General features: G+C 47.1%; 1 protein-coding gene across 2 annotated transcripts in view; it reads left to right on the plus strand.

The window, feature by feature from the left end:
- Positions 1 to 13,708, plus strand: part of CYP39A1 (cytochrome P450 family 39 subfamily A member 1) — a 141,520-nt gene that overhangs the window by 19,795 nt on the left and 108,017 nt on the right. For both annotated transcript variants that reach the window (XM_073673922.1, XM_073673921.1), the window contains exons 4-5: positions 6,483 to 6,632; positions 11,962 to 12,055. In XM_073673922.1, coding sequence (XP_073530023.1) covers positions 6,483 to 6,632; positions 11,962 to 12,055 — 244 coding nt within the window. The remainder of the gene's footprint in view (positions 1 to 6,482; positions 6,633 to 11,961; positions 12,056 to 13,708) is intronic.

Genomic DNA, 13,708 nt, shown 5'->3' on the forward strand with positions numbered 1-13,708 from the left:
GGACGAGACCGCCTGGAGCGGTGAGCAAGAGCAGAGCAGGACGAGACCGCCTGAAGCGGCGAGCAAGAGCAGAGCAGGACGAGGCCGCCTGGAGCGGCGAGCAAGAGCAGAGCAGGACGAGACCGCCTGAAGCGGCGAGCAAGAGCAGAGCAGGACGAGACCGCCTGAAGCGGTGAGCAAGAGCAGAGCAGGACGAGACCGCCAGGAGCGGTGAGCAAGAGCAGAGCGAGACTGCCGGAGCAGTGAGCAAAGGAGTCAGAGCGGAGCGAGATTGCCGGAGCAGTGAGCAAAGGAGTCAGAGCAGAGCGAGACTGCCGGAGCAGTGAGCAAAGGAGTCAGAGCGGAGCGAGACTGCCGGAGCAGTGAGCAAAGGAGTCAGAGCGGAGCGAGACTGCCGGAGCAGTGAGCAAAGGAGTCAGAGCGGAGCGAGACTGAGCAGGGGGGACAGGGCTCTGTTCACACGGAACAGACAGGAAGGGAAAGGCAGAGCCAGATACCCACAAGGTACTTGCAGTGAAGTAGCGAGTGGACCACAAACACACAAACGGGAGTACAGAGACAACAAGCAGGAGTTAGGTACAAGTTCAGACTCTGCAGAAAAAGGAAAGGAACGGACATAGAGGCAAAACAGGTAAAGGATAGGAGAGAGTTCAGACTGGAACGGAGTGTACGGAAGAGACCGACACTGCAGCGGGATACAGGAGCGGGTCTGGGAATACGGCCCCCAGAGAGGCGGGACGAACAGGCAAGGAGCGTGTTCAGACAGGACAGACAAGATACAGGAGCGGGTCTAGGTAATCGGCCCCTAGATGGCGGGAGGAACAGGCTAGGAGCGAGTTCAGACAGGACAGACAAGATACAGGAGCGGGTCTAGGTAATCGGCCCCTAGATGGCGGGAGGAACAGGCTAGGAGCGAGTTCAGACAGGACAGACAAGATACAGGAGCGGGTCTAGGTAATCGGCCCCTAGAAGGCGGGAGGAACAGGCTAGGAGCGTGTTCAGACAGGCCTGGAAATACAGCCTCCAGGATAGGCAGACAAGAGAACACAGAACGGGACCTGGCACCTTCAGAGTGCAAGCACACACTGAATGAAACACAATGCTCAGGCAGGGATTGATTGGAGCAGCTGGGTTATATACCAGGTGACAGACAGCAATAGGCTGAGGACGCACAAGGGGTGTGACCCACAGCAGGTACAAAAAGCAGGAAGTGATCGGGCGCCGCCCTTAAGCAGCAGAAACAGACACAAACAGACATTCTGGACTGGAGATCAAGTGCGCGCTCTTGCACAGTGGGAGATGGACCACCATGCAAGGGCGCCGCCAGGTATGTTACAGTGTGTGAGTGTGAAAAGGTACATGGGAATACACCTCCCAAGAAATGAAACTGGATTTTAGTTTATGTTACACTGCTATCATTCAGTGGTGTTGAGAAGTGTGGCCCAATCCAGCCCTTGTTCATTTTTATAAGAGTCAGCCTGTCAGCATTTTCAGTTGACAGGTGGATGCGCTTATCAGTTATAATTCCACCAGCTGCACTAAAAACCCGCTCTGATAAAATGCTGGCGGCAGGGCAGGCCAGGACCTCCAAGGCATAGAGAGCCAGTTCATTCCACCTATCCAGCTTGGATACCCAATAATTATAAGGCACAGAAGAATCACGGAGGACATTGGTACGGTCGGCAAGGTACTCCCTCAGCATTTTCCCAAACTTTGCACTCCTTGTGAGAGTACCCTGCGCCTCAGGGCCTGTGCGATGGGAGGGTCTGAGAAAACTCTCCCAGAACTTTGACAGTGTTCCCCTGCCTCTGCTGGATTGAAGTTGTGTCTCTCTCACCTGTACTCCTTGGTTGTCCAGCGAACTGTGCTCTCTGCTGCCAACGTTTTCAGATGGGAATTTTTTTAATAGTTCCGCAACAAGGGCCTTCTGGTACAGCCCCATTTTTGTAGACCTGTCCGCCTCAGGAATAAGAGATATAAAGTTCTCCTTGCAGCGTGGGTCTAGAAATGTCATCAACCAGTAATGACTGTCACCCAAAATTTTGAGAACGCGAGGGTCATGGGAAAGGCAGCGTAACATAAACTCAGCCATGCGTGCCAGACTACTAACAGGCAATACTTCCGTTTCCTCACCAAGAGGATGACTGACCATGCTCTCCTCCTCCTCCTCTCTCCTCCTCCTCTCTGTTCTTTGGCCATCCACGCTGAGCATACGGTATGACAGCTGTGCAGGTAGTACCGTCTATAGAGCATGAAACTGGCTGCTGTCCTTCCTCCTCCTCCTCCTCTTCCTCATTGTCACCCAATCCACATTGGGATGAGATGAGGCTTGGCTTTGTGTATTCACCCTGTATGGTTCCTTGTTCCATGTCATCGTGCTCCGCCTGCAATGCATCCTCTTTGATTGTGAGCAGAGAGCGTTTAAGATGACAGAGAAGCGGGATGGTGACTCTAATTATGGCGTCATCGCCGCTCACCATCTTGGTGGAGTCCTCAAAGTTTTGGAGGATGGTACATATGTCTGACATCATGTCTACTCCTGAAGTCTTATATGTGGAGTCTGAACTGAATACCAACGGCCTTGTTGATGCTGGTACTCAACAACTGCCCTCTTCTGCTCACAAATCTTTCCCAACATCTGCAATATAGAGTTCCAACGCGTGGGGACATCACACACCAGTCTGTGAGCCGGAAGCTGCAAACGCTGCTGAAACACTGCAAGGGTGGCAGAAGCTGTAGCTGACTTTCTGAAATGGGCACACAGGCGGCGTACTTTAACAAGCAGATCCGGCAGCTCCGGGTAGGATTTGAGAAACCGCTGAACCACGAGGTTAAGCACATGGGCCAAGCATGGTACGTGTGTGAGCTCGCCTCGCCTCAGAGCCGCCACCGGGTTCCGGCCATTGTCACACACGACCTTGCCTGGCTGTAGGTTCAGCGGTGTGAGCCACAGATCTGCCTGCTCTTTCAGAGCTGTCCACAACTCTTCAGCATTGTGCGGTTTTTCACCTAAGCATATTAGCTTCAGCACAGCCTGTTGCCACTTGGCCGAGGCAGTGCTTCAGTGCTTCCAGCTTGTGACTGATGTGGTAATTTCGGAGATGGAGGCTGAAGAGGAGGAGGAGGCTGAGGAGGATGAGGTGCGGGAGCTGTAGACCGTGGGGGCAACCCTGATTGACCTAGGGCCCGCAATCCTTGGCGTCGGGAGGACGTGTTCCGTCCCAAGGTCCGACTGGGTCCCGGCTTCCACTATGTTAACCCAGTGTGCCATCAGCGAGATGTACCGTCCCTGCCCACAAGCACTTGTCCATGTGTCCGAGGTTAGGTGGACTTTACCGGTAACTGCGTTGTTGAGAGCATGGCTAATGTTTTGGGACACGTGCTTGTTTAATGCGGGGACGGCACACCGGGAGAAAAAGTGGTGGCTGGGGACCGAGTACCGAGGGACGGCCACCACAATCAGGTTGCGGAATTCTTCCGTCTCCACGTGCCTAAAAGGGAACATTTCGAGCGCAAGCAGTCGTGAAATGTGAGAATTTAGTAGTGTGGCCTGTGGCGCGTTGGCTGCATATTTGCGCTTGCATTCCAAGGACTGGGGTATGGACAACTGAATGCTGCGCTGGGACAAGGACATGGACGTGCTTCCTGATGCTGCTACTTGAGAGTGGGCAACGACAGGTGCAGGGCAGGAGGCATCTTCGCATGCACCATGGATAGGGGATTGGCTTGCATGCACAACAGTGGAAGAAGCAATGGTGCCACCCGTAGACACTGTTCCTGGACCCTGGGGTTCGGCCCACAAAGTCGGGTGCTTTGCTGCCATGTGCCTGATCATGCTGGTGGTGGTCAGGCTGGTCGTTTTGCCACCCCTGCTGATGCTGGCAAGGCAGGTGGTGCAAATTGCCTTTTTGGGGTTATCGGCAGAGTCTTTAATAAACAAACCAGACTCGGGAAGACCTAACAGTTGTACTGGCAACTTCCTTCGTGTTGGTGTTACGGGGAACGGTTGCCTGCCTTCTGTCTGCGGCCACCACACTGCTTCTTCCTGCCTGTTGGGGTTGCTCTGCCTCCCTCCCTCTGTGTGCTGCTGTCTTCGCTCTGCATGTCCTCCTGCCAGGTTGAGTCAGTACTATATCATCCACCACCTCGTCTTCCACTTCCGCACCCTGGTCCTCCTCCTGACTTTCTGGAAATTGTGTCTCATCATCGTCCACCTCTTGTGACATTTTCCCACCGTCGCCTTCGTGTGATCGTGGCTGCTCAAATATTTGGGCATCGCTACACGCGATCTCCTCTTGCCCCACTTCAAGTGGACCGGGCGAGAGGCCCGAATCTATAAATGGAAAACTGAACAGCTCTTCAGAGTGTCCAAGTGTGGGATCAGTTGTCTCTGGGTACTCGGCATGGTGGGAGGAAGGAGGTTCAGGGTGAGGAATATGCGGTCCAAACTCACGGCTACTGAGACTTGACCGTGTGGAAGACAGGGTGGTGGTGGTGGTGGCTAAGTGACTTGAAGCATTATCCGCTATCCAAACCAACAACCTTTTGACACTGCTCTGGGTTCAATAGTGGTGTGCTGAGCTCCCCTAGAAATTGGGACAGGAAGGTCAGGCGAGATGTGGGTGTTTGTTGTGGCACAATTTCGGCTTGCCCACGGCCTTGTCCTCGGCCTCTGCATGCAGCATTACCTTCAGGTCCAGTTCCCTGTGCCTTGCCCATTTTAAATGGAGGACAGTATCTTCCACGCTCACTACAAATGACTGAGTTTGGAGCGAACTTATATGTGATCCGTGTGACGGAGAAAACAGAGTTTTAAATACCTGGCCTGTAGGTAAGTAGTTTGAACAGCAAACTGGTGTGAATTGCTTCACTGACACACTAAAGGAAATTTTTAATGGAGGCCAGAAATGGCAGTATTTTCTGACAACGTATATGTGATCCGTGTGACGGAGAAAACACAGTTTTAAATAGCTGGATTTCTAGCGCTGTAATATGGAAAGGACCTGGCTATATTCTGCAGTGCCAACAAGCTAATGGCGCAGAAAAAAATGGTGTTCTCTGGATTGCTTTTTAAGCTAATAATGAGGATTAAGATCCAAAGAAAAGTATTCCTGGCCCCTGAGACCTGGGCCTTTGTATAGAAATATCTAACAGCAGCAGAAGGCAGAATTGGAATGGAATTTAACATCAAATAATTGGATATAAATATACAAAGAATGGCTCGTCAAACAAATCCATAAATCACCACATCTACGCTAGATTACAAGTGCAGAAAAACAAAGAGATCCATTAGTATGTAAAAATAATTTTTATCTCATGAATCAATTAAAATCATAACAAACCAAGTTATCCACATAACATATAACTAAAAAACAGAGTGCCCAGTATAGGGGGACTAGCTCCTGCCCAAAGATATAATGTCCAATAGGCTCATAAATGACTACCCTAGTATAAAATGCTAAGGACTTCCATAAGGTAAAATATATATATATCAGCATGAAGTGGATACTATAATATATGGCTATAAATACATCTAGTGGGTATGGATCAATGAGGGGACACCAACCCTTTCCTTAGATCCCAATAAACCCCAATTGATAAAAAAAGCCAAAAAATGTCATTCATGCAGAATATGTTATATTAGGTATGAATCAATGAAGGGACACATCTTAACCCTTTCCTAAAATCAACATAATAGATAGAACTCAAAGTGACACTATGATCATTCATGTAAAATAAGCCAAATACCTGATCAGTATTGTGCCAGAAGATGAGCCATGATAAGGAATAGGCAAAATCAGGGCAGGACGCTGTCCCCCTTCATCCCGATGCGCGTTTCGCCCGCTTGCTTCTTCCGGGGGCGTGCACGCCTATTGGACATTATATCTTTGGGCAGGAGCTAGTCCCCCTATACTGGGCACTCTGTTTTTTAGTTATATGTTATGTGGATAATTTGGTTTGTTATGATTTTAATTGATTGATGAAATAAAAATTATTTTTACATACTAATGGTTCTCTTTGTTTTTCTGCACTTGTAATCTAGTGTAGATGTGGTGATTTAAGAATTGGAATGGAGCCTCTTGTGCTATATGCACTGCAGTCTGCTATATACCCTGCCTGCCTGATATCTCTGCAGATGGATTAGTCCTCAGAAGGACTGTTTCTTAAGATGGACATGTGTAATTAATCCTCACCCATCCCTTGTAGACTGTGAGCCCTCGCGGGCAGGGTCCTCTCTCCTCCTGTACCAGTCGCTGTCTTGTATTGTTCAAGATTTTTGTAATTATTTTTGCTGTGTATACCCCCTTTTCACATGTAAAGCGCCATAGAATAAATAGTGCTATAATAATAAATAATAATAATAATGTGAAGGTTCAGAAGGGACCTTGCTATGAGGGTGAGATTTTGGAATAGAAGAATCTAGTCCTGTAAACTATTTTCTGTAATTCCCGGCGACTTACTGTATGTAATTCTCCCATCAGACGCGTCATGTATCCAGCTGTGGTGGACAACTTGTTTGGAAAAGGGATGTGTCCCACTAGTAAGGACAGCATCAAAGAATTTGAGAAGCATTTCCGGAGGTTTGATGAAGGTTTTGAGTATGGATCACAGATACCGGAGTGGTTTTTAAGGTAAACTGGTCATCCTCAGCATTTCTTTCCCTCGTTGATGTCCCTTAAAGGGGTTGTCATGTTATGACCTATGTACAGAATATTATTGATCATTGGGTTTCCAACGGCTGGGACCTGCATTGATCAGCAGATGGGGCTACTTTTATCTCCGTTCTAGAATTGATTGGATGCCTGACCGCCATTCCACTAATTCATAAAAAGTCAAATGTATCTCCATAGAAAATAAAGCTCCCCATTCTGCGGATCGGTGCAGGTCCCAGTGATCAGACCTCCAATGATCAATGTCCTGTGGATAGGTCATAACTTATTTTTACTGAACATTATTGCTGTAAAATAATAATACCCTACCATCAGGCAGGAATAGGTGAAGACTTTACATTGAATTCAGTGTAAAAGGAGGAGCGAGTAGTCACTGTGCATTTCTATGAAGCACGGGTGACTCTGTGACTTTATAATAATCCCATAGTGGCAGAGATGACCGCTGTATTTTAGCCGTCTTCCTAGGCCTGAGGCCAGGAGTATGAATTGGATGACATAGAAATCTCCGCACACAGGGGCTGAATGACATGGTTTGGCTGCAGCTCAGGTCTGTGCTGTAATATGATGTTGTGGGAGCACAAAGGTCGATCTCCGGCAGTAATACTTTGTACTTTGCTATGTAGACAGTGATATACTGTATCTTTGCTTACTGTAAAGATAATAAACAGTTGCAATTAAAATTTTTCAGTCCACTTTGCAAATTCGGTTTATTTGCAAACTTTCTGCTGTTTTCAATAAACCAATGAAACAAGAACAAAGTGAATGGTAACACGACTAATATAACAAGTGATTTCTCCAAATTTAGAACAAAATGACACTTTTCCTGATTACTGCAGTCTCAGAATTATTCACCTTTTAATTACAACCGTCTTTAGCAGTTCTGGCTGTTATAACCTGTTGTAAATGTGATGTATAGATAGACAGCAGCTTCTGGAATCCTTCCTGATGAATCTGAGGCCATTCTTCATGTGGCCTTCAGGTCACTGAAATTCTTGGGTTGTCAAGACATTGGCCAATAAAGTATACGGTCAATCTGTGTAACTGCATACTTCTGGCCACATTCCAACTAGACGTGCTTAATTGACTTGTACTGAGCGAGGACATGCACGTCTAGTCAGAATGTGTCTGAAAGTATGCAAATCTCATACTTGCCTCAAATACCGGAGAATCTTGACAGCTGCATATAACACGCTGTAAGTATTTAAAAATCTGCAGTTATATAGAGGGAATGAAGACTTATCAGAAGACGGATAAACCTTTAAGAGAAGAGATCATTGCTTTGCACAAACAGAAAATAGGATACAAAGACAATTAATGTTTCTAGAGATACAGGTGGAAGCCGTTCACAAGTGCAAAGACCTGCGGCAAGATTTGGTGTCAGCAGACATTGAGGTTTCATTTTGCACAGTATGTTGAATACTAAACGCTGAAGGTCTCCATGCCCGGACCTCTACTGACCCAAAATTGCCAGAAAAGTCGATTCCAATATTCTCAAAATCATATACATAAGCCACAGGAGATTTGGGATTATGTTTTGTGGAGCGATGAAACTTAAGTGGAACTTCTCAGGCCTATGGATCAGCAATATGTCTGGTGGAGGAAGAATGAAGTGTATGCTGAAAAGGACAACCTGCTGAAAAGTTTCTACTCACTCTGTTGCGTTGAGGTAGGCACGGGAAGCGGTTTAAGTAAAAAGTCCAGGCTGGTTTATTTCGTTTCCGTAAACCATGGCACAAGCAAATTAAATAAACGGCCTTTCAGTGCAGGCAAAATAAAATAAACAGTTCAAATAAGGGCACTTTAGTGATAGTCCAGTACACTCAGCTGGATAGCATCCAGTAAACTAATTTAGTCTGGAGACATCACACAGGAGGCCATCTTACTTCCACACACTGTGCAATAATGATACAGCTAGAATTCCTTATGTCCGCCAACCCACACCCCGGGGTGGGGATAGGTAAGTAGCCAGTCGCACCCATCTCTGACTGCTCGTTAATCCTGCCCTTTCCACACCCTATTAACACTTTCAGCACCATATGTGCTGGAGCTTGCCTCCGGGCTTACAACACTGAGGACAACAACCTCTGTGATCCATATCTACCATCAATGATATGTCTGGCGGCCATATTACACTGCCTACAGTGAAACATGATGGTGGCTTGCTGATGCCTACAGTGAAGCAAAACGGTGGCTTGCTGATGCCTGCAGTGAAGGATGGTGGTAGCTCACTGATGCCTACAGTGAAGGATGGCGGTAGCTCACTGATACCTACAGTGAAGGATGGTGGTGGCTCGCTGATGTTTACAGTGAAGGATGATGGTGGCTCACTGATGTCTACAGGGAAGCATGGCAGAGCCTCACTGAGGCCTACAATGAAGCATGGTGGTGGCTTGCTGATGCCTACAGTGAAGTATGGCGATGGCATGCTGATTCCTACAGTGAAGGATCGTGGTGGCTCAATGATGGCTATAGTGAAGGATGGTGGTGGCTCAATGATGTCTACAGTGAAGGATAGTGGTGGCTCACTGATGTCTACAGGGAAGCATGGCAAGGCCTGGCTGATGCCTACAATGAAGAATGGTGGTGGCTCAATAATGCCTATAGTAAATTATGGCGATGGCTTGGTTATGCCTACAGTGAAGCATGGCGGTGGCTCTGTGATGCTCTGTGACTGATTTGCTTACTCTGGCACTGGAAACCTTCCAGTTTGTGGAAGGTATTATGGATTCAATCAAGTATCAGAAAATCCTTGGAGAAAACATCATTCCTTCTGTCAGGAAGCTGACACTTGGGCGTCATAGGATCTTCCAACTGGAAAATGATCTTAAGCACACCTCACAGTGCAACGAAGCTTGGTTTAAGAAAACTGAGAGACCATCACAGTAGCCTGACATGAAGCCCATTTTAAATGTTTTATGGGATATGAAAAAGGCGGTAGCAGAAAACCCAAGAATATTATTGACCTGGAGGCCATTGCCCATGAGAAATGGGATAAGATTCCCCATGAACGCTGCCAGAGGCTGGTGTCTGGCTCTGCATCATGTTTGCAGCAGGTTATAACAGCCAGAGGGACTTTACTAAGTGCTAAAGATGTTTTTCATGAGAGGGTGAATAATTCTGACACCGCAGTCCTCAGTAAGAGTGGTATTTTGTGCTGAATTTGGAGAAATCACTTGTTAAGCTGTTTACATTGTTCTTGTTTGATTGGTTTATTGTAAAAATTTTGTAAATTTTGTTGGGAAAAAAACTATTTGCTAGAGGGGATGAAAAATTTTGATTGCAATGGCAGATAGTGTGGTAATAAGATCACTCCCCGTAGTGAGGATAGTGAGGCACGGGGAGTGATGGAGGGTGGCCCACGCAGTCGCTGACGTGGCATCATACTCGCTCACAACCCTGACAAGCTGAGAGACCCCTTTCACTAGCTCCAGTTTCAACAGCCTTGCCAGCCTGGTAGGACTGCCTCCAGTTCCTCTTTAGATATAAGCCTGGTCCATTTACGGGACTATATCAGGCCAGGAACCAGCTCCAGTAGCATGGAAAGTTAAATTGAGAAACGGACGTGTGGATCAAGATAAAGGAAAAGCCCAAGGTTAAAATATTTAGATTTGAGAGTCCCCAGTGGTTGATACCTTTTAATGGCTAACTGAAGAGATGGTAACAAACAGCAGCTTTCGAGACTACTTAGGTCTCTTCATCAGGCATAGTATAACACAAAATCTGAAGAGTCACATATTTATACACAACAGGACACAGAAATAATGCTATAGATGAGACAAGTGACGTAAAGTAGAAGTATTACTATAGGAGGGGGATAAACTGTTGTGGCCGTAAATATTGGAATAGTTCGTAGTTAAGGAGTGTGCACGTTTTATTATCCTGTGATTGAGGTCTGGTCCAGGGTTGTGATGACCCCACAAGTCTGAGGAGCACATTCCTTAGTTGATGTAGAATGACATAAATCCATGCAACACATTCATTCCTGCTCTCATGGTGTCAAAAGGCGTCATGAGTTTATATTCCCAGACTCACCTGTCTCTCTGAGATTTGAAATTACCTTTTAATACCATTAATTTCATATCCGTGATGCTGTGATCAGGGTTAAATTATATATTTAATCACTTAAAGGGCACAGTAGACAGTGCAATATATACACAAGGGTTATACATATACAATGATCAGATATGAAAATTCAAGTAGTAATACAAAAAGTATAATCAGATGAATCATGTCAGTTACTGGTTTGAAGTTTGGGGGCATGGAGTGCCAGCTGGTTCCAGTTTCTTCCAGCATGTTACTCGACGTGGCCCCCGCTAGAAGTGAACAGCAAGCATGACAGAGAGAGAGCGCATGGCCTTACACATGCCTTTAAACCCCTTGGTCGGTCAGTCACACCCTTTTCCGCCCCTTCCTGAAAGGTCCTAATCCCCACTCCCCTGGGGTTTTGTGGCTAAAACTCCAAAACCTATGAATGTTCATAACTTCCCAATGGAAGGTCATAGGGCGGCGGTTATAGCACAATCGGATCCGGCCAGGCCCCCATTATGCTTGGAGACCAAACACGGCTTCGCTACCTGACTTCCACTAGCCATTCTATGTATCTCCCCTCCCTTGGGTGCTAGAACGGATTGAGACCGTTTCAGAGATCTCGAAAATGTAACCAGTATGTGGCTAGGATGTACAATACCTCCATATTCTCCTTAAATCTCTTTATGAAATCCTATCTGACTGGATGAAGTACTTACACAGCGTGGACTCCACAGGATGTCAACCTGTATGAGCTTGGATGCTAGCTATGTCGGGGGTGGACCACTTGCTGAGCCAGGTCTCCTGTTACAGCTACACATGCTGAAGGAGGATTGTAATCTGTCATTAAATCCCCCCATATTTTTCACATGCTGTTTGAGAAATACAGCTCCTGTGCAGATCTACAACAATACATAACAAACCTGCCGTTATGAATCACGGTAGTAAAGGAGGCAGAGCTGACTACACAGGGTTTGTTTTGTAGTCTGACATCATGGAGACACATAGGTTTGCAGAGGAGCAGCATACACAAAGTGGACAAAAATTCATTTGACACTATTCATTAACTTTCTTCCTCTTTGTAAATGCTGGAGAAGAATAAAAGTTGTACAAGGATACACGCCCATTAAAGTGGCAATAAGCCAGGCTATCAGTCTCAGACCCATTATGACCGCCTTATTTCACCAGCTCTGACCGGTCCCCGCTCAGTACAGGGCACGGAAATCCTATATATATGCACTTAAGTGGATTATCTGTCTTGCAGGGATTGGTCCAGGTCCAAACAATGGCTGCTCAACCTATTTAAAAACATTGTCGCCGAAGCTGAGCAAAATAAACCATCTGAAGAGAGCAATAAGGTAGGAAACCGTGGCTAACGTGGCAGCGTGAAAATATAGAAATTGGTAGTGCGGAAACCGGCTCAGCTGTTCTAGATGTGTAAGCACAGAAGTACAAGTGTATTTAGGACAATGAAGAAAAATGTAATAGACGATCCGATTGTCTCCAATCGTTAAAACCATCCATTTGTAGGGTGAAAATATACCCAAAGCATTGTGCTAGTAAGGCTGGTAATCAGGGTCATTGTGGCTGGTAATGGAGGGGCATTGTGGCTGGTAATGGAGGGCCATTGTGGCTGGTAATGGAGGGGCATTGTGGCCGGTAATGGAGTGCCATTGTGGCTGGTAATGGAGGGGCATTGTGGCTGGTAATGGAGGGGCATTGTGGCTGGTAATGGAGGGGCATTGTGGCTGGTAATGGAGGGGCATTGTGGCTGGTAATGGAGGGCCATTGCGGCCGGTTATGGACGGCCATTGTGGCCGGTAATGGAGTGCCATTGTGGCCGGTAATGGAGGGGCATTGTGGCTGGTAATGGAGGGCCATTGTGGCCGGTAATGAAGGGGCCTTGTGGCCGGTGATGGAGGGCCTTGTGGCTGGTAATGGAGGGGCATTGTGGCTCTATTATGGAGGGCCATTGTGGCCGGTAATGGAGTGCCATTGTGGCCGGTAATGGAGGGGCCTTGTGGCCGGTAATGGAGGGGCCTTGTGGCCGGTAATGGAGGGGCCTTGTGGCCGGTGATGGAGGGGCCTTGTGGCCGGTGATGGAGGGCCTTGTGGCCGGTGATGGAGGGGCCTAGTGGCCGGTGATGGAGAGGCTTTGTGGACTGTAATGGAGAAATATTGTAACTGGTACTGGGGTACCTTGTGAACTGTAATGGGGGGCTTTGTGGCCGGTAATGGAGGGGCATTGTAGCCGGGGCATTGTGGCCGCTAATGGAGGGGCCTGGTGGCCGGTGATGGAGGCCTGTAATAAAGGGCCCTTGTGGCCTTTAATGGAGGAATGTTGTAACTGGTACTGGGGTACATTGTGAACGGTAATGGGGGGCTCTGTGGCTGATGGAGGCAACTGGAGCATTACGCCAGGCATTGGAATACATTTTAGTCGGGAGGCATTATGATTAGCTATAGATGGCACACTTTGGCTGTGACTTTATGGGACAGGGAGGGGGCAATAACTTTAAGTGGTATTACCAGAACTTTCCTCTTTAGATATAAACACAAATACACAATTTACAAAGTGTTAAAATAATAATTAACCTTGCAATATATATGAAGTTTTAGGATTTCTAATTAGAACCTCCCCCACTTCTTTTTGAGTCCTGTGTAATGACGTGTCATCCACATGACTGGTCCTTATAGACAACACATCATCAGCCTGTATATAATGAAGCACTGGAAGAACAGAGAGGAACCATTAGAAACATATATTACTCATCCACCACTGGGGCCACTAATGTTCTGCCACGCTGAATGCATTTGGGTGCGGAAATCATCAAGATCCATAGCTGGCAGCTGCCTTTGAAATTGCCGACTAATGATATGCAAGATAGGAGACAAGTCTGGAGATTCTGGCAGAGCTGATTTTCTGGGACCCAGCAACTCTGGTATGCCGGTAGACACCTGGCCATCATGTGAAGAGAGGACAGAAGCGGTAATAAACCACTTCTGACTCC

Source organism: Phyllobates terribilis, unplaced genomic scaffold (assembly GCF_046119375.1).
Source record: "Phyllobates terribilis strain yellow unplaced genomic scaffold, ASM4611937v1 Scaffold_3__8_contigs__length_932513732, whole genome shotgun sequence".
Taxonomy (NCBI): domain Eukaryota; kingdom Metazoa; phylum Chordata; class Amphibia; order Anura; family Dendrobatidae; genus Phyllobates; species Phyllobates terribilis.